Source organism: Myxocyprinus asiaticus, chromosome 14, assembly GCF_019703515.2.
Source record: "Myxocyprinus asiaticus isolate MX2 ecotype Aquarium Trade chromosome 14, UBuf_Myxa_2, whole genome shotgun sequence".
Taxonomy (NCBI): Eukaryota; Metazoa; Chordata; class Actinopteri; order Cypriniformes; family Catostomidae; genus Myxocyprinus; species Myxocyprinus asiaticus.
The window spans coordinates 9,978,525-10,000,712 of record NC_059357.1 but is presented as its reverse complement, the minus strand read 5'-3'; the positions used below and the strand labels follow the sequence as shown (position 1 = coordinate 10,000,712).

General features: G+C 38.2%; 1 protein-coding gene across 1 annotated transcript in view; it reads right to left on the bottom strand.

The window, feature by feature from the left end:
• Window positions 1–22,188, bottom strand: part of LOC127452228 (rap guanine nucleotide exchange factor-like 1) — a 58,341-nt gene that overhangs the window by 15,859 nt on the left and 20,294 nt on the right. Inside the window, exons 2-11 of the mRNA XM_051717576.1 lie at window positions 13,986–14,064; window positions 8,292–8,442; window positions 7,212–7,309; window positions 6,526–6,638; window positions 4,951–5,118; window positions 4,620–4,717; window positions 3,081–3,203; window positions 2,254–2,432; window positions 1,582–1,672; window positions 974–1,024 (exon numbers count right to left, since the gene is read on the bottom strand). Of these exons, the coding sequence (XP_051573536.1) occupies window positions 974–1,024; window positions 1,582–1,672; window positions 2,254–2,432; window positions 3,081–3,203; window positions 4,620–4,717; window positions 4,951–5,118; window positions 6,526–6,638; window positions 7,212–7,309; window positions 8,292–8,442; window positions 13,986–14,064 (1,151 nt within the window). The remainder of the gene's footprint in view (window positions 1–973; window positions 1,025–1,581; window positions 1,673–2,253; window positions 2,433–3,080; window positions 3,204–4,619; window positions 4,718–4,950; window positions 5,119–6,525; window positions 6,639–7,211; window positions 7,310–8,291; window positions 8,443–13,985; window positions 14,065–22,188) is intronic.

Genomic DNA, 22,188 nt, shown 5'->3' with positions numbered 1-22,188 from the left:
CAGTGGAGTTCTCAGCTATGTCTCATTCAAGTATCAATTTTGTTTGAGACATTTCTGCAAAATTGTTTAGGAGACATAAAAACAGAAACAAATGAGACAGTTGTTGGCATGCTGTAAGGGTGTAGAGCATAGAGTATAATTAATGTGGATTGCATAGCTCAGATCGTTTGGTCTTGGAATAATCCATTGAGAGATGTTTTATAGTTCATATCAACATTTCTGACTTTTGATGGCTGACTTTGAGGACTTAAGATCTCTTCTGAAAATCTAAATGAGAAACATGCAAGATTACTGGTGTCTTTATCTCAGGTGAAAAATCTGTGAAGCAGGAGACGTAAAGGAATATTCCAGGTTCAATTCAAGTTAAGCTCAATCAACAGCATTTGTGGCATAATATTGTTTACCACAAAAATTATTTTGACTTGCCCCTATTTTGACTTTTTCTTTAAAAAAAAAAACAAAAATCTAGGTTACAGTGAAGCACTTACAATGGAAGTGAATGGCACTTTTCTGTGTAAAGTTACAGCCAATTTTACAACTTCGTTTCCACGACAACGTAAAGTCAGCAAACCCTAAAATTACTGTATAACCGACAATATAAACAACTTTACTGCTCAAATAATACACAAGTTTTAACAGAAGAATTAATGTAAGTGCTTTTATAATATTATAAGCTTCATATGTCTGCCTTTTAAACCCTCTAAAAATTTGTCCCATTCACTTCCATTGTAAGTGCCTCACTGGAACCTTCATTTTTGCTTTTTTTAAACAGAAGGATAGATAAGTCGAAATTATAATTTTTTTGTGATCAACATTATGCCACACATGCTTAACTTATATTGAACCCAGAATATTCCTTTAAGCAAAATTCTCCAATTGGTCTCTATTTAATCTTACTGTTGTCTAAGAGAAACGATTGAGATATGAAAGAGATCTTATTTGTGATTTTCATTTCATTTGTGTAAACACTCACCGCAATGCTTTCAAACTGCTGATATTGCTTCCGAAACTTTCCAGGCAAACCCTGCCAAAACACAGACACCCACAATCAGGAACTGACACATTTCAGGTGCCAACAAATGAAAAGTCTATTAGGATGCATGAAAAACAACATACAATATATGCAGCAGATTTGGTGAAGATACAGAGCATTAGCTGGCTTTACATCCACATTTTTTAAGCAAATTTGGGGATAAATCATAAAAAAGTCTGGATGAAAACACCAAGATGTTAATCAAGTTTCCAAAATGCGCATGAAACAACATATATGCTCGCTTGAGGTGTTTTTGCGATATTCAGATTTTTCAGCTCAATTAAATTCGCAGCTTGGATTGAAACATAGCAACTGACTATAACAAGTTTTTGTAATTTGACGTGAAATGTACAGGCGTACATGGAAATATTTCCTTTCGAAAAGCACTGCTAATTCAGTTCCGTTGCCATGACAACTGCTAATAGCCTCCTTTCAGCAATAACACTCGACGGTTCTTAGGAATGAGAGTAGGCAGAGGTGCTAAAGAGTGTGTGTGTGCGAGCGTTCGCGAGAAAGTGGAAGCGAAAGAGAGAAACAAATGCACTCACTTCCCAGGTGAGACGTAGGCGGCTGACTGCAGGGTTGTCCAGTCCCAAAACCAGCGCCAAAAAAGACAGCAGGTCCTGCTGCTGTTTACATCTAAAGCACACATACACACAACTGTTAAAGCACACAACATCATAATTAATGCACAAACCTAATACATAATGTGACGATTTTTGAATACATTTTTTTTTTTTTTTTTTTACATAAAAGGGCCACATACTACACTTCTGTTTTCAATTGCTTCCACTTATAATGTTAGTCAAGATTTCTTGCACCAAAAACAGTCTCAATTTAGTTTTACATTACCATTTTAACCCTCAAAATTAAAAAGGCTGTTTTTGCATCTGTACCTTTAAGACTTCTTGCATTAGTGACTTCTTTTATAATTAGCTAACCACTTGAAATGAGTAACAACACCTCCTCCAAATTGTTAAAAACTGAATTGGCGCTGTAGTGTAAACGTGAGCGTTCATATGTTAATATGGCTCAATATTTTTTCGTTTCAATAAATGATTTGGGTGGCCTGGGGTGGGAGCTCTGCATTTTAAATGCCTGAGTACATCTACATAGTATATTATTCCACAACAGCAAGGAAAATGCTCCTTCAATAAGCTGTTTTAGATCACTCAAACATTTAGGCCCTTTATCTTCACATACAGCATATGCACACTCACAAGGCTGCAATCTTTATAAACTTGCGCAGTAGTTGTATCCTCTTCGGAAGTGACTGGCACTGCAGGATCTCTGTGGCGACCCAGTGCTGCACTTCACTGCATCGCTGCAGGATCAGTTCCAGGTTGAGGGGGCGCCAGCGAGCCTGTTCCCCATGGAACACGTAACATACAAACTCCACCTGTTTAAACAGATCCAAATACAACAAAATCAAACATGGACAGGAACAAGGACAGTGGGAAAATATTACATAACATCACAAGTGTTTTGGTTTTATACATGGACCTTGCTTTGCAACTGGCCTCGACCCTAAAGCCAGTTTCCTGAGGCACAGATTAAGCCTTTAAACAGCATGAATAACAAGGATGTTCAATGGAAACTACAGAGTATACCATAGCATACCCCAATTAAAAATGCATACTGACAAATTCATATTTATTGTGGAGGTTTTTGGAATTTAGAATGTGGCATAAATATACACAAATCTCATTGGGAAAAGACATTTATTAGTGTATTTAAAAACCACAAACATTTAAAAACCTTGGTTACTACTTTAAAAAAATCTAAAACACTAACTATAATAAAAGTTACATGCAGAGGCCGGAGGGCATTTGTACTTTAAGAATGAATTTTTCTTTTGATCTAAGTAGTTTTACATCTGCCAATTAAACAACTTTAATGTGTTTTGGAAGCAGGGTGATAATCATCTGTTAAGTACTTTAATATTATCTGTGTAATACAACAAAACAGCTGTAAAAAGGGCTGTGAAAATCTCTGTGTAGTGAAACAGTGCTGAATACTGATCGTTTGGGGGCTGTAGTGTCCTGACCTCATGTACACAGCTGAAGAGTTCCCAGTCAAACACAACCAGCTGATTGGCCACTTCCTCGGCGCTCATGTCATGGAGTTTGCTGTCGCCTGGTGACCAGTGGATCTCCTCAGGGAGAGGTATCTGACCAACACAAATATGAGGGTGAGAACAGGGGCTTATCCACCATAGACATTGAGGGGGACAATATTTAGAATAGTGGTCAAAATGGGTTTTCAGTTATGTTTACAGTGAATATTTGGTTACATCTTTGAGTGAGAACCTTCATTTTTCATTATCTACTGTATTATTCTCACAGTGACGCTGGACCGCCTTGTACAGCTTTATCTCAGATTGGTTATAGCTAATATGTATGTGTAAATTTATAGTAAATAGCTGGAACACTCTGTTTGACATAAAATAAATAAAACATTGAGACACAACATCCGGTATTTTGGTGTGTACAGTAGTTGAATGAAACCACTGACAAAACGATGCTGAAGCCAGTTAAATGCTTTCTAATATACCCGTAATATAAGCTTTCAACACTATTGTACCGTATTGAACATTGTAGTTTACGGTGTTTACCAACTAACAATCATAAACTAGATGGGTAAAGTGTGTCAAGACAAACTTTGATGTGAACTTGACAAAGCCTGGCTTGAAAGTTAAAATGTTTTTATTATTTTGAGGTTTAAAGGTTTTTAAAGACCTAACAATGAGTGGCTAGCTATCTAGCTAGAAAGAAATGTAAGAGATAGGGAGAGAGAGCAACTTAAATATTAAAGGCCTTTTGTGTGTTTGTTTACATTAGAATTTTTTGACAGGTGGAGTTTGAATAATGTTTGCCCATTTGAACATTCCGTCAATTTAAGTCTGAAGGGGGATGCACACCGAACGCATCTGGCGGACAGCATGGCGCGTTCTAAAATTTGAAACAATTGTTTTCTATGAATGTACGCACACTGTTGGAGACGCCCACCAACGGCTCAAATTTTTGCCGGGCCACAGAGTGCAACTTGGATATTTTCCATTAAATTCAACCTAAATCATTATCAATGGACATATATTATTTACTCCAGTCTTGTTCATTCTTGAAGAAGGGAAAAACCTTGGTAACTTTTGTGTGCACTGTCTGTTACCTGCACCGCATCAACGTGCCCTGTGTTTGATACCTGTGCCGTGTCCTAGCGCGTGGCACTTCTCATCAGGTGTGCGACCGCCTTGAGATTTGATCGTCTGTTGTTCGAAAACCGTAAGTCCAATCAGTTCGAAAAGTCATAGCAACCTGATTCAGAACGGTCTGAAGGTATGTACCAATTTTGGTGGATGTAGCTTGAAAGCTCTCAGAGGAGTTACAATTGATTATTTTGATCTTGGTTTAGGGATTTTAAACCATTTATGTAGAATAACTGTATATTGGCTTTGTCAAGCTAAAATAAGAATTCTGTAGTGATAATAACCATGATGGTACACTTTTAGTTTGCTATTTGTGAGAGAACTGTCTCCATTGCGACACCACTCCCCCCTCGACATCAATGTCTCGCTCACAATTCTCACCAGGCTCTCCAGTTCAGAGGGCTCACAGGCGAACAGGTGGGTGTTGACGCCCAGGGTGGTGAAAACGGCCTCGTCGCTTGGACGGAATACTGCCTTCTCTGAACAAACACAGATTAGATTGTGATGTTAAAACAGATGAACGGATTCAACCCCAAATTTGATTTGCCTCCAAACATTTACACTTCCCACACCAAGGTCGAGGTTTGGATTATAATATATTGTCTTGGCTTTTTAAAACCTTTACAAATTATGCTGTATTTGGGGTTTTAATGCACAAGGGAAGACTTGGTGAAACCTCTCCAATTTTCTATGGCTCTTTGAGCACTCTTACCCCCAGACGAGGTGACGGCCACCAGTATGAGGTTGGCAGGTTGGGTGGGCTGATCCTCGCTATACTGGAGCTTCTCCCTCACAAGGGCCAAGATCTCTCCAACACGGCACGACAGGCGACTTCGAATGGTCACGTATGAGTGATCTGGCGTATAAACCCTGCAGAATACTGAAATTTGGCCAGATAGTCAAACCAGCTTTCTTAATAGCCAATGTACAAAATACTTTGTCCTCCATTTATTAATCTTAAATCAATATACCACAACATCCCATGTTTAACTCCACTAAGTACTGAAACTTTTCATCATAAAACTCAAAAACGATATCCTTATATCACTCTCTTTCTTCCAAATGCAAGTCAAATGAAGGAAAAGTTCAGGCATGAAACTGAAGTATAGGTCACTGTGGAACAATAATTGGCATTTCCCACTCTGTGGGCGTTTTCAAACCAGGATGGGCAATTTTCAACTATTTAATGAAAGTAGGAAATCTCAATGTAGTAATCAGTGGCCATTTTCCAAACCAGGTTGGGCATTTTTAAACTATCCAATGAAAGTATGGAATCTCAATGTATTAGGCAAATCGTGTAAAACGGTTGAAAAACGCATACTGGGACTGGGAAACTCCCATTTTTGTTCTGCAGAGACACAAGTCTCATCAAACTCTGAATGGTGCAAGCTGATAGGTCGTTTGAACTTGTTATCTGTTAGCCAATCAGCTTGCTCATATGTGATATGTCAAGCCAATCAGCTCAAACGGTGTTAGCTGATACGCCCTTTGATGTGTATTCGTATAACCAATTAACTTGCGTACTCTCTCTTTGCCTAACACTTAAATTTGCTCAGTTTGCAAGCCGGTTTCACTGCCGTGCGCTGCAAGAGTTTTCTCTGAAACCCTCCACCTCCCCAGCTTCACATGTCTAGATCTGCTACAGGGGGATTGTATTTATGTCTATTTGTGCAGCAGCATGAAATGCATGCTTGATGCAAAATGTCTTTGTATGTTCTAGCAGTAGTGAGTTTCCATACTTGCTCTATAGAGGCAACAACAGAGTAGCAGATCTAGACCGCCAAGACCATATCCTATAAATATTTCATACACACATTAACATGCTAAATCTTTCTGAGAGTTCTCATGACTGAACTATGATTGGTATTAAGTATGTCAATTATTGGCTTCCTCTCCATTCACCAGCCACAGCATCACACACACAAAAGCAGAAAGCGGGTCACTGGAGGCTTCAGGGTCAGCAGCTTTTTGTACCGTCAGATTGCCTATTGATTAAGGTCTGGGAAATCACTTAGCTTGGCTTGAGCCCTGACAAAGAGCCCCATTCCATCAGATGAGCTCACTGCATCTATAAAACTTGGCAGATGCTACCCTGTGACCCGATTTGTCATCCTGGTCTGAATGAAGTGGAAGTAGTATGACACTTTTACAAAGAAGGATGAATATGATGATTCACTTAAAGTATTCTCATGGGCATTTTGGCACAACTAAGCAAATAGAAATAAATTGGCCTGTGGTTGACCTGTGTAATATTCAATCATTCTATTAAATGCAGGTTGTAACATACTCTCGTCCGAGCCACGGAAAGCCTCTCGGGGCTGCAGGCAGGCGTCGATACGTCTGAAATGTCGGAAGAGTGGACGTACTTGCTTCTTACGACTTTCCTTGTCCTCCTCCGCCCTGTGTGGAAAGATGGAAAACACGTCAGTTAGTTATTCATTTTGTCTCCAAAAGACCATTTTTTGACAATGTGTACTTAAAATTAGTTTAGTAAGTACGGCATTAGTGATGGAAAATGTTCTATGTTTGGACAAGGTATTTGAGGACCAGTCGTGAGGTGTTTGCAGACAGACCAAATAGGCAATTACCCATTTCATATGAGAGAGAAAACAAACTTTCTTCAATTCTCTCAACTGGGTTAAAGAATAAACAGTTTCACAGTCACTCTGTTTTGAAGCTTTTAATGGCAAAGTAACACAACACATTACAGTATTAATCCCCAGACATAACCAGTCATCCATCCACAGCACAGCATCTGGTTCTAAAGCTCTTAATGGGCTACTACAAATGCCTGGTTTAATATTTTACAACCCAGTTTGCACTTCAGGAAACCAAATGGCTTAGGGACACTGGTCTTCATGTATTATATGATTTATGTTTCTTCTATGATTTCCTCAGCTTTTATGGCTTATAAAAACATTTATAGCTTCTATTAATGTTCCATTGTGAGGATGAAGAGGATTTGATACTTACGGGCTATGTAGTATCTCAGTCCAGCGCTGAAGTTTCAGGACGTCCTCCACCAGTTCAGGAAAGCGGCTGAGCTCCTGAACAGCACACAAATACAGCTCCTGAAAAAACACACTGCCCATTATTACCAGAAAAATATAGAAGAAGCAACTGCTGATATAATTTATCGACTCACTATTTTCAGAGAGAATTTTGTAATATTTATGACATGACAATGTAAAGCAGAATTTCCTGCACTGACTTTCTGAATATCTACAGTGCCAAAGCAAAAAAAAAAATATATATTTTACCCGAGTTAGTAAGATCAGCTTGAATCGAATTTGATGAAATAAAATGTTATTTACCACAAAATAACAGCTAAACAAAACATATTTTTTTGTATGTGTTTTGTTTGCTGGCTGCCGTAAAAAAAAACAAATCCGATTCAGTAAAGAATGACTTTTATGAGTCACTTCTTTAATGAATCACTTTTCAGTGAATCACTGTTCGCCTGTGAGCCCTCACAAGACTCTCGTGACAAACTCATGAGTTATCGGTTTGAATCGGTCTGATGAATCCTTCACTGAATGAATTCACTCAATCCATCAGAGCGGTTATTGAATTAACATCCAACTCTAAATGAAGCAAGTGTTTGTGAAGTTTGTGTACTTAAAAGGTACGTTAAAATCAGTAAATATAGTTATACTTGTTGTTCGGTGACAATGTAGTTAAAGATACACATTTGGTCCAAACCCTGAATTCTAAAAACAGTGGCATGTAAAAATAGAACAGAAGGTTTCAAAATAAACTTTGTGTAGTCATGTGCTACACTTAAAATATCACAGAAAAAGAACAAAAGCACAGGTGTGTTTCTGTTTCAATAAGAAAGGCTGGCAGCAAAAAGAGCAACATTTTCCTTATTAGAAGCTTTTTAATGTGTTTGTTACCAAAGGAACCCTAATAGTCTTACACCAGTAATAACACCCAAAGAACTGAGCAAAATATATCCAATCTGTATGTATTTTAGTATGCGCATCTCTAAGTTCTTTTAGTAACTCAAATTTACAAATCTGCTCTACTGTGTATTTTACACGAGTCCATTACCTTTGGGAAGGTGTTGGATCGGTCTCCCTCCTCCTGCAGTAAGTCTCTGTATGTGTCCAGGTAGCGGAAGGCAACAGTCAGCACCGCAAGTTTCCGCTCCGCTCCATCCCAGCCAGGCCAGCCCTCACCCTGCTTGCCCTCTGCACTGAATCTGAGCCCAGAGTTAAGGATCAAACCACTCACAAGCCAATACATACGCACCTGCACTCACTTTTTATAGGTTCCTCTGGATAAGAGCATCTGTTATATGACTTGAATGTAAATGTACACACACGTCTACACTTGTATTTCCAGCTCAAATTCTCCAAGTTATGCATATATTCATTACATGCTTGACTGACAGAGAGATGACAGACAGACAGACAGATAGATAGATAAATGGGTGCATATTAGTGCATGTGGATAAACACATACTCAGACAGCCGTTGTCCGATCACCTGACACAGATGCACAGCTAGAAAAACATAATCTACAGCTATGTGGCCAGACAGCCAGAATAATTACAACCTTTGAGGAGTATTGAAGGCGATGGAACACACCCATCACACCCACCCACACACACACACACACACTTATGCTACGACATAAACACACAGAATGGATTTTTCACTTTTTCACTTGAATGGAAAATCACATTGTAAGCATTTAAGCAAAAACATATCATATTTCAGCATGTACAATGACCTAAAAATCTTTAAAGAGATTACAGACACTGTCCCAAAAACTAGCAGTAAACTCATATGAGCAGGAAACCTGAAATCTAGACTAAATTTGAAGTGGAGTATCCCCGAGCCTCTTTTCCTATAATTAAAGTGTCCCCGACTCCCTGTCTAAATTTGAAACAGCTATTCCTGTACAAAAAAGACCCAAGAGCATGGCATCCCAGATCTAGTAATTCTATATCTAGAGCTGCCACCTCTGTTTGGGTGCCCTTAAAACAGCAGCCTGAGCTACTGGGGAGCTGTGAAAGATGAACTCAGTTCCCTGCATGAGTTCTGGATCTTGCCTCCAAAGCGGTTTGGAGTTCAGCCAGACCAGCTCCACTGGGAGCTCAGCTACTGAGCTTTGATTGCTCAGCCACTCAAACTGTGTGTGTGTGTGTGTGTGTGTTTGTTTTGTTTTTTTTTAACCTGTAGTGAGATTTGTTCTTGTCCTGCCTGCTGATATTGTCAGTGGCCCCTCCACAAAAAATATTTACTTTTTAGGAACATATTTTTTAAATGTTTTTTTAATTTATGTTTTTTATTTTTAAAAGTAAATTTTTTATTTTTTTAAGTTGTTGAAATGTATTTACATTATCTTTAAAATATATATATATATATATATGATATTAATTTAAGAAAAATACACACATTCGAATACTGAAACTGAGCATTCAAATTTTGGATGTGTGCCATGGTGATGATTTCAGGCCGATCGCATTCTTGCGCTTAAAAAGGCTAGATGAAGCACAACAAAATACAGTTTAACTGAAACCAGGTGTCTCGAGACGTGTTTTAAAGTTCTTTTTAACTTGACACGGCATCTAAAAAACAGTGCTCCTGCACAAGACACTGAATAAACACACACAAAGCGAAAAAGATGTTCGTCTAGATTTTACATAGAAAAACAAATGGTAAACTGGATGGTTGCAAAAGCGTTCGGAGCCCCTTACAGTAGGTGGTGGTCTTTGGCTATTGCGTCTTGCTCTCTTATCAGCATTTCTCAGATTAAGCAATGGGTTTGTCTGTAAAGGAGTTAAAGTTGGAAATGTGTGTCTCAAGATCCTCGCGTTCTGTTCCTTTCTGTTGTGTTCCGTCTCTTTGAACAGCCCCTGACCAGGGATCATGAGCTGCTTTGCAACTGAGTTCAGCCGAATACCACTGCTATCTGGGAATAATTCTACACTACCTACAGCTGTAATTAATGAAAAACACTGTGGTATATTGCTGTTATTATGAACTTTGAGTTTGTGGTATTACATACTGTGGCACCAGTGCAAGTGTAACACCATGTTAACACAGAAATGCCTACTGAAGCGTTTCCCCCCTTGTTTTACTTTTGACTTGAAGTCAATATTTTTTATTTAATGCACTTTAGTTTAAAATGGAAATTTTAACAGCCAGGAATGTTCTTTGCAATAATATAACACAGTGCTGTATGGCTAAATGTATTCAATTCGCTCTCTTGTGGACTAAGGAAATAATGTCAATTTAAAAAATCAGCTGACTTTAAAATTCGAATTTAGAATTTATAAATGTTTTAAGGTACAAATTTGAATTTAGTTTCCCTGCCCAATTGACAGCCCTAATAAATATATATATATATATATATATATATATATACATACATACACAGTATATATATATATATATATATATATATATATATATATATATATATATATATATATATATACACACACACTGTATTTAGATAATGTTAAATATATATTTCATTAACATTTTACAAATGTATTTTCCGTAGTATTCATCATTTTATACATATTACTATATTATACATTTCATATTCAACATTAAAATGTCTTAAAATGGTCAACGTTGTTAAAAACGTATTTATTTAATTACTTAATTGACAAAGTTGTCTAAAAATAAAAAATATTTTTAGAAACTATAATATATATTATTATTATGTTTTTATATTTGATTATTATTTTATAATAAGTTTTATTTTTAGAGATAATTGCTGGAAATTAGGCAGTTTAAATGTGACTTTATGACAGTTAAATTAACTCCATGATGGATTCATAAATGCACTTTTGCTAAAAATCAATGCCATAAGCCCCATACACAAATGCATCGACTTCAAACAACACAGCGTCTCGATGTGGGTGTGTCCAGCGACTTGAGAAAGTTGAGAAATGTTCAGCTTTATACAAATGAGGAATGACTTTAAGGAGCAACAACCAATAGGAGTGTAGACGGTGTTAGTGGAGCTCACGTCATCCGTCTCCTGTGAGATACTGCAATGGAGTGCAGGAAAGGAAGAGAAATTAAAGTTTCTGTGAGCAATTTTACTGTTCTATATGATTCGTCTGCAACAACATACATGGATATAATAAAAAAGTTGTGTGTGCAGACGGTGTGTGCATCTCTGTGAGTGTGAGTTAAGCTGAAACCAGTTTCAGTTCTAAGTAAAAAGAAATCATCCTTTAAAATCTTTAAATCTTTTAATTAAATCCCTTAAATGAGCCCTGACAAGTGGGAAGTGCAGAGACGGTTCTTTCAAAGCAGGAAGCAGACATGTTTCCACAACAAATGATCTGATTAGGCCTGGATTAGGTCAAGTCAAAGACCAGGAAAAAGGTGTGGAAGTGAAAAGTTAAATGGCGAGGAGGAGGAAGAGTGAGAAAGAGGAAGAGAGGAGTAGATCATAACACTGAGGTGGTGATAGCAGTCAGGGGAGATTAGCAGGGGTCAATTATTACCACAGACACTCATGGGGGCCCGTTTAAGATCTATGGCAGACACGCTGCATTAGGAGCACTGAGGCATGCAGACAGACCTCCCCAGGAATACCTTTGTGCTTAAAGTCCGCAGACAAGCCCCTCAGACACCATTATGGTCTGGCTAGGGGGGGCTCTGGCACTCACAGAAGGAATGTAGGTCACCGAATGAGAGAAAGGGGGGCTTAATGAGAAGAGAAAGGGGTGTCCTGTCTTCAAACACACAAACTCTGACACAACGCCTGAAGCTAACAATACAAAAACATTACATTTTTCTAATCTGAATTCTGACAGGCCCAATGGACGACTCAGGGGATGGGGCTAAAACAGAGATAGCTAGAGGTAGGTTAGCATTGTGGGTAATAGCTAAAGCATTTCGACCCAAATCTGAAGCTAATACAGCACACGCGACTGATCTGAGCCCCCTGCAGTAGAGAAATGCTGAGCTCCTCAGCTGCATGTGTAATGGGGTGTTGGCAGATAATTCTGTTTGTCTTGGAAGTATTTTGAAGACAAGTGCTGCTGAGAAGTTCCATTTTATTTAACAATAACTTTTTATAAGTGTTACAAAACAAATGGACAGAGTGGATAAAATGTTGGGGCACTAGCACTGTTGGGATTGGCTGGTTTGAGTATTTCTGTAACTGCTGATCTCATGGGATTTTCATATATAACAATCTCTAGAGTTTACTCAGAATGGTGCCAAAAACAAAAAACATCCATAGCCCTTTTCCACCGACATGGTTCGGGTTCCTGGGCCGGTGCAAATTCTCGAACTGTTCCACGCATTTCCACCGCAGAAAAGGCAGTTCCAGGGCCAAAAACCTGGTTCCGCACTGGCCCCAAAAGCTTGCTGGTCTCTACGCAGGAACCGATTACGTCAAGGAACGGAGGGCGGGATAATGTTTCATCATCATGGTAAAGTTTTCCCAAACATCAACAGTAGCTACCGTCTGCAGCAAGGAGTACTTCTTCGCTCTATAACAACAATAAAAAACCCACAAAATTATCAGACATCAAAAGTGTTCAGGTAACACGACGAAATGAGTGCTCTACTTGCAATATGGTATTTACGAAGATCTGAGATAAACTACAGAGATTGCGAAGGAAAAAATATTCTACGAGAATGAAGATACAGCACGACATGATGCACACCACCTTCAATTGGACAATTGACCAAATCATAAACAAACTGAAAAACACTTAAGGGAGTACAGGGACCAATAGAAGGCCATAAGCAAAAACGACAGTGGACGGAGCAACGATGTTTTGGACTCGGACACCGACCAGCCTGCTAACTAACTGGGGCATTGTTGAATCGCCGGTGTCCTCTGCAGCTGATCTCAGTAAGTTGTTATATTTGCCAACTTTGTTAGCTTTTCTTAACACTGTTGTCATCTTATTTTGTGCATTGTTTTGTTCTGTAAGGGGATTTTTGACCAGCTGCTCACTAAGTTTGGAAGATTGCGGCTATCTGTTAAGGAAAACGTTAAGATTTTCAATCAATAATATTATATGCTACGGAAAAAACCCAAATACAACCATCTGCCTCATCAATGTTAATAATGATTCCACTGTATCAGTTTACAGAACTTAGCAAGTTAAGCCATAGTTTATACAATATAATGTAATTATATTACCTGTCGTCTTTAGCGTAGATGTCATCTCTGGCAATCTTTTTGAGCAATGTAATAACGATGGATTGCATTAATGCATATGTTTAAATATGTCCTCAGAAACAAGAGTAAAAGCTGTATACAAACACACTGTGACGCACCATATTTGTTTATGTTTGAGGTAATCACGTGAAACTACTACATAGACAGTAACCCGTTACATCACCATTTGGCTCTCAGGTCAGTGCAAAAGAGCGGCCAGTTTACGATAGGCTCCAGATTTCCCCCGGAGGTGAACAAGTGGAGCACAGGCTCGGCACGAGAACCATTGCAATTTTGGTGGAAAAGGGCTACCAGTGAGTGACAGTTCTGTGGTCGGAAACGCCTTGTTGATGAGAAAGGTCAACGGAGAATGGCCAGAATGGTTCAAGTGACAGAAAAGCTACAGTAACTCAGATAACCACTCTGTACAAATGTAGTGAACAGAATAGCATCTTAGAATGCACAACATGTCAAACCTTGAGGCGGATGGGCTACAACAGCAGAAGACCACGTCGGGCACTTTATTAGGACCATAGTGTTCCTAATCAAGTGCTCAGTGAGTGTATGTTCCTGGCACAGGGAAAAGGATACTGCTGAAGCAAGACCTGCTGGAACTTGTCTGGGGCAAGGAAGATTGGGTGTGTCAGCATGAAGTCATCCAGAAGTATTTCTGAGAAGAAACAGAGAGAAGAACATTGACTTATTGATGACATAATGAAGATGTTCATGTTTGCCTGAACAAAACTTTGTTTGGAAGAGATTGGCAAGAACATGGGAAGCATAAGTGAAGATGGACAAACTAATGAAAGGAAAATGGGGAAATTATGTCTTTTGTGCAGATTTCAACATAGTTGTACTTGTTTGACAGGTTGCAGGACTCAACTTTTAGCACTTTTTCTTATACATTTTATTTGTAGCGACATATTTTATATGCATCCTGATCTCATGAAAATTACATGACTGTAGTGACATTTTTGCAAAATGACATTACATAGTTCATTACATGTTTTATGGCAGTTCCGAGGTGAAATATTCACTGTTTGGCGTTAAAAGCAAGAATGTTCTCTAAAACAGATAAGTTTTTTTATTTTATCCCATTTTCTCCCTATTTGGAATGCCTAATTCCCACTACTTAGTAGGTCCTCGTGGTGACGCGGTTACTCACCTCAATCCGGGTGGTGGACGACAAGTCTCAGTTGCCTCCGATTCTGAGACCGTCAATCCACACATCTTATCACATGGCTCACTGTGCATGACACCGCGGAGACTCACAGCATGTGGAGGCTCATGCTACTCTCCACGATCCATTCACAAATTACCACATGCCCCACTGAGTGCGAGAACTCCTAATCATGACCATGAGGAGGTTACCTCATGTGACTCTACCCTCCCTAGCAACTGGGCCAATTTGGTTGCTTAGAAGACCTGGCTGGAATCACTCAGCATGCCCTGGATTTCAACTTGCGACTCCAGGGGTGGTAGTCAACGTCAATACTCGCTGAGCTACCCAGGCCCCCGACAGATTCAGTTTTTAAGGTTACTGCTCTATTGAGTTTTAAATCAACAAAACCTACCTCCCTACCCTAAACCTTAAACCTAACCAATAGTCTAATAAAAAGCCCATTTGAGATGAAAAGATGAGGTTTTTGAGGTAAATTTTTATGAACAAGTCATGCGCTATAGTTAGTGTTTTGATGTATTAAGATAGCATTTTGTGAGGAAAAGGGTGAAAAGTGTTTAGAAATTGATAATCTGCCAATTTACACATGATTTGTGTGAAAGTGAATAAAAGTCATTGTTGTTGTAGCACCTCTAGTGTTCATTTCACCAGGAAAGTGCCGCGATAGGTACGAGTGACGTAAAAATAATTTTGCAAAAATGTAGGTACTGTAAATTGCATGATTCTATAAGATCAGGGCCCGTACTCACAAAAAATCTTAAGACTAAAAGTAGCTCCTAATGCAGAAATTTAGGAGCAACTCTTAAAAAATTAGGGGCATGTAACTCCAAATTTTAAGACTTGTAAACTTTCTTCTAAGAGTAATTCATGAAGCATTTTAACACAAAAAGTAGCTCCCAAACCCACGACAGCTTAGAAGTCCTCCTCGCTGACAAACAGCGGTTCCCTGTCTACCAGTCACTATGGGTGATTTAAAAGAGTACGCTTATAAAACGTGACATCATCCAAAGCAACAAGGTCAACTCCACTTTACTCTTATCTTAAGATTTCCTCAGTAAAACTTGCTCGTAGCAGTTTTGTGATTAGGTTTTAAGCAAAAACTCCTAGCTAGGAACTCTTTTGAGAACTCCTAGTGGTAAGATAAAAATCTTTGTGAATACGGTCCCAGATTGATTATAGTTGCTGTTTTGACTGTGACTGATTTTTTGGGAGGGCTCTTAAAAGCATAAAAGGGATTTCCATTGCTCTTTTTGACGTAACAGCTAAGGAGAGTCGCTAGTGTAGGGCTTGAGACTTTACAACCTCTTGTGGTGCCATCAGCCAATCAGAATGTCGTTTTCCTGTGGTTCCAGAGTAATTAGTCACATGGTATTAATGACTTTTTTTGGCAAAAAATAAACAAACCTGGAACTAAGTGCCCATAAGCTGATGGCAGCATACAGGTCATACTTGTTTGAGATGAATGGCCATGCTAACGAATAGCTCACTTCAGGTATGATAGACCTCCTTAGACTGAACATTAGCAAAACTACACACACAACAACAACTTAATGATCTAGTGCCACACAGCAACAAACGAAAGCTGTTAACCAAATAGTTTGTATAAATGTCAACTTCATAACTAGGGATGCACCGATACCACTTTTTCTCTTCCGATTCCGATATCTGAAATCTAAGTATCGGCCGATACCGATCCCAAGCCGATACCAGTGTTGTTGTTTTCATAATCAGTTTAGAATATCCATACTTCACTGAGTGATGCTAATTATATGTGAAGAAACACAAACCTTTAACTACACATTATTTCAATATAAATGTACAAACTATTAAGAAAAACGTTATTGTTAACTAGTCTACTGGATAACGCTGCAGCAAAAATAAATCTAAGTGTTCAGTAGAAAAGAAGGCATTTTTTTTTTTTTTTTTTTTTTTTTTTTTTTTTTTGTGCAAAAAAAAAACTTCAACTTGTATCTGGACTTTAAAGGATTCAGATCTCTTTATTTATTTATTTATTTTATTTAGTTGTAAGATATCTTCACTTTTCATTCACAGTTATTTTATGGAACCCATTAAACTGAAATATGGTTATAATTTGTAAACAAACAAATAATAATAATAATAATAATAATAATAATAATAATAATAATAATATATTATTATTATTATTTACTTTTAGAATTTTAAATACAACAGTAATATATTTCAACTGTGCACCTTTAACTTTATTTTGACATTCTGAACTCTCCAGGAAGTCCTGTATGTGTCTGTTTGTAAGCAAGTTCACAGTATTTTAATTAGCTTCTTATTCAAATTCTGGTTTATAATCAATTATAAGTGAACCGAACTATTGAGCATCTACATCTGAGATGTTGTTCGTGAGTAGCGCTCAAATGTTGCACAACGCGTGAAGGTTAAAAATAGCCGCGAGTGTGTGTAAACAGAGCAGCGCCATTCAATAACGTGCTGGAGCTGCACGTGCATATTATATATTTACTTATTAAACACAGCCTTTTGTGATTCACAGAGCTATCGCACATCTTCAAGTGGCTTTGAATAAAATGCACGAGTCATATGAACTCTTTTTATGGTTCTTTTATGTCATTTTTGGAGCTTGACAAGAACGAACATGACTAACACACAGTATCAGATTTGGATCGGGCTCACCAGACCGATATCCGATCCATCTAAAACGTCAGTATCGGAGCCGATACCGATCCAGGTATCAGATCGTTGCATCTCTAATCATAACCACAACATAATAAAAGAGACTTTGAAAGTGTGTTAAATCCATAAAAACGTCTTCAGGAATGAGTATAAATGTATAATGTTATTAGATCTGGGGCACATCTTGACAGTGATAGTTCTGAGACTGTGTTTTGGCTGACAAGAGGACATGATACTGATTATGTATCTGGGTTATATCAATGTGGAACACATAAATCATTGATATTTAACTATTAAAAGCATGATCGCCAAGAGGAATGAGAAATGAGTCAGTAGCACAAAATGAACACTTCAGTTCACTTTAAACACAAAAACATTCACATGCCATGCAAACAAAACATGCTTGCCTGACAAACACCAATGCAAAACGAGCTCCAGTCTTTCTCTTAAATACACAAGTTTAAACACATTCATGATTTAAAACAGTAGCTTGGACAGAATACATTGTATCAGGTATAACTAATCACTTATTGGCACAGATGTGTTAGTTTCAACTTCTGAATGTGATTATCAAGCAATGACGCAAACATCCTCCAGTCATTTACAGGATACTAGGTCTGACCCCTTTTTCTATGAGTCCTGAGTTGGAGTCTGTTCTGATTCACATTATGCAGATCAGGCAACCGCACAATCGCGCCAGCAAAATCAGTGCTAACCTTGCTTTGCACAGCACAATTCCAATCTTGAGGGCCGGTTCTGAGCTCTATATGTCGGAGGATGCAACAGACCACCACGATCTGACACACTCTGCCAGGACTGTACAGCATCACTCCACTATTGTAATCCAGACACCATGTCAAAAGTACGCTTGACTACACTGCGCATCTGGATACAAGCCAGGTTATAATGCTACTCTCCATCACTTGATTATTATTTGTTGAATTACTACTGCCGTATTTGATAGAAAATGTACACAAGCATCTCTTTTAACTAAAGTTCAGTTTACCGTCTGCTTTCCTCAGGCGGTAATTGCGCAATGTAAATTGCACAGAGCAAATAGCACTGAGTTTTGTGAATAAAGCGCAATCTATAAAGAGCCTAATTTACATAGAAAGAAGATGTGTTTGCACAGAAAGGAATGGCAATAACAATTTAACTACTCAAGATGCAGCAATAATTCAATACTAATTGCACCTGCTAAAACTAGAATACAGAAGTTAGTGAATAATTTTTTTTTTTTCACTAAAATACCATGTGCAGAGGAACTTTATAACCCTTTAAGATCTGAGGGTGTTTTTAAAGATTTCCTGTTTCAGTGGCATACACAAAAATAAAGGCTTATAACTCAAAACAACAACAACAACAAAACAACATCTTTTTTTTTTCCAATTTTTAATGATATAGATTATCTCAGCCTATAAGAAACGGCTGAAAAATCACAAATAAACTTGAGCCAAAAATTTACTTTTTCTTATTTTTCTGATTTGACATTATATAGCTCAGAATGTAAATAAGGTAGCTCAGAAAAAATTATTTTGTTTTGTTCCCAAACATGTCACCTGTACCTGAGTGAAAATTTGTGTTGATACGACAAAGCAATCAAAAGATAGAGCACTACAAAAATAATTTATCCTAACAAATAAAACCTCTCCAAACAAATTAAACATAATAATTCTATATAAAGAACTAAATACACATGCAAATACACATGGATATTTGATCAGTTTGATGTTTTTACATTTTACAATAATATGTACAGTGCAAAATGTTTTAATAAATTATCAAAATGGAACACTTCTGATTTGCAAATTTCAAAGCACTTCTTTAGTTCTGATCATAATTCCTACATGCATTGTAAAGCAGAGCTTTTAAGCTTTAAAACGGTACCTACTTTGCATTGGTCAAGACTAGTTACTAATATTTTGATAAGAATTTTTTTTTCAGCAGGTCTGCGGGTGAGCCAAGGTTAATGAATTCACCTCTTAATATCTTTCAAAGATTTGAAGCCACTAACCACACAAAGTTCAGCAAATTCAGTGTGTTCTTCCTTTCAAAAGATTCAAAATCATCTCAACCTAGTACCTTTTAAACACAATTTTGTTTCCCTGAACACTGATCACTGGCAGTCAGGCAATCTGATTAGAGTTTGCGATTTTCACAATTGGTTTCCAAATTGTCTATGAATGGACGGTGGGTGACTCGTGGGTCCAAACCAGCATAAACCAGGCTGAAAATTCATACTGGTCTAAGCTGGTCTTTTCAGCAGGGATCTAAGCCTAAGACTAGTTTGTGCATTTCAGATTTGTTGTTTTAGAGTTGTGTGCCTATTTGTATTTGCATTGGTGCACGTGCAAGCCTGTTAATGTGTTTGTGTGCTTGTGTGTATGCATCAGAGGTAGGCATGTGAGTCAGGCTCTTTCCACATCTTTGCAGCTGCAGATCTCTAGCGGTTGCCAGGGCAACGCTGACTTTAGAGCCGGCATGGTTTGATATAGAGGGCGAGAGTGAGAGCAGGAAACACACAGATAAAATACAGACAGTACGACAGATGTACAGAGAGAGACAGATGCAAAGGGAACCAAGGTAAAAACCCACAAAAAAACAAATGGGATGCAAAGCCAGAAATGTTCGTTTAAAAGTAGCAGGCCGGGCTGCAATGCAGTAAGGCAGCCAGAAAGTCGGTGTGAAAGACAGGAATGGAATGACTGGAGGAGGAGTCAGCGGTGTTAATTACCACCTCTCATAGCCACTAGTCCCTCAAAGGCATGTGTTAGCAACCAAACAGAAGACATGCGCCTTAATTATATAATTATTATAATTGTATAAGTCTGCATAAGTTACAATTTAGCCTTGTTTAATCACCTTTATGTAATGCTTTCTATGTTAATCAAAGAAATTAAGCAATTAAAACTAGGGTTGCTTGTTTTCGCTCACAAGCTGCTTATTTTGGGCTTGTATTGTCAGACCAAGTTGCTTGTTTCTCTTGCGACTCATGGCAAATGATGTGTTGTGTCAAAGAGCTGGGTGTGAAGGCTACAAGTTATTAAAGGAACTTTACTATTGGTCACCAGTGGACGTGTGTGTTAACTGCAATGCTTTTGGACCCCCTCCAGTCAAAAGCATTATTTTCGAGGGCAGTGACCATCCCTCTTCATTAGCATTTGTCAAGCCTGTTGAGATTAAATTAGAGTGGGAGTGTATAATTCTTGATAATTTGTGCTGCAGTCATAATTGTGCCATGTGTCAATGCGTGGGTCTGTTTGCCTGCCCGAGGCATATTATACATAGCAGAGAGCGTCGAAAATGCACCAACAGTCAAGTAAATTCCCGAATCACATGAATAATCACTGCAGTGCACGCATTTAATGCATCCAGCAGTCCTTACTCAACACTTTTGGCATTGACCAAATATTCTGGGAGGGTTTTATGCGCTAAAAATTAACACATCAAGATAATTAAATCTTCAAGGAAATAAAACTAAAAGAAAATCAATATGCACTCTGGCACCTTGCAAAAGCAGAAACTATCAAAGGGGCTTAACTGTGCAAAAGTTTGACATCCAAATGTTTATTTAGTGGTAAATTTCTCTGATCTGTGGTAAAGTTTAGCCTGGACATACAGTATAAACAATATAAATTAGCAAGAAGATGAGGCATAGAAGACATAAATATGACACCTTTCCTCCTCGCATGCTTTTTTTCTCTATTTAATCCCTTCATTCACTGGCTGCCCCCACATTCTCCAGTGCTCTTTCATCCATCTTCCTCTGTCGACTCACTAGATAACAATATGATAGAGCTTAAAGTGTTGCAAATCTCCTGCCCAGATTGGTACAAAGCACATTGCTTTAAATGATAAGAGGGGGAGCCGAGCAAAATCCAACACCTACCCTGTTACCCACATAACCACATACACACACTAGGGATGTGCAAATCTACATTTTCAAAATCTATGTGTCAGTGGGATGCCTAAACGACTATTCAACTAATTGGTCTTAAGGAAGCTCTTTATAATTAGGCTAGTTTTGGGTTCACCTGACCCCAATTGGATGTGTTTCTTGGGGGGGGGGGGGTCTCAAAAGCATGCTAATTAAAGCACCTGCTAAAAATATCAAAAATCAAGCACTGCAGTTAATCTGTGCTTTTAGAAATTCCAGATTGGCAATCTATTGTTAATCTAACTTCATGTGTTATTACGCCTTGTTCTTGATTTACCAACTTGTCCATTCCAGTGTCTATTCAATCTACATTATGCAAGTGAACAAATATACCATGTTGTATAATTTTGATGGATCTGTTCTGCACTGATTCGCTGCGCTCTCCGCTCTGTCAACGGCTGCATGGATGGGTTGCCCAGAACAGAACCATACCGCCAATACCAACAGATTGTTTCAATTGTTTACAAGTCAATAAAAGTATGCATTGGAGGGAAGTGGTCCTGACTGAACTAAAAAAAAATTACTGGAAATCTAGAAAAACTAGTCAACTTCACTAATCAACTAGTCAGGTTGTTGGACAACTAGTTAACTAGTCGACCAGTTTGACCCATCTCTAACAGACACACACAGTCATTTTTGAACACAAAGTTGCACATGTATTGTCCACACCAGCACATGTGTCCATACCCTCGTAGTGTGAGAACGAAACTGAACATGCAACAGATGCAAAAGGGAGTTTAGATGAACACCCATGACACATACAGAACACCCAACTCTCTGGGAAATGAAAATCACTCCTTTTCTTTTCATCTTAAGGTCAAGAGAAGCTACTGCCAATTGAAAACACCACAGTCTTGACAGTGGGAGGGAATAAGGTGTGAGCAACTGAAGGCCGTCTGGAAGAATTTCAGTTTCGAATGAGTAAACGACCTTGATGGGCCTAAATTTGGATTAAAGTAATTTCTCAGTCATTGTTGTACAGTCTCAATACAACAGAGAATAAAATAACGAAA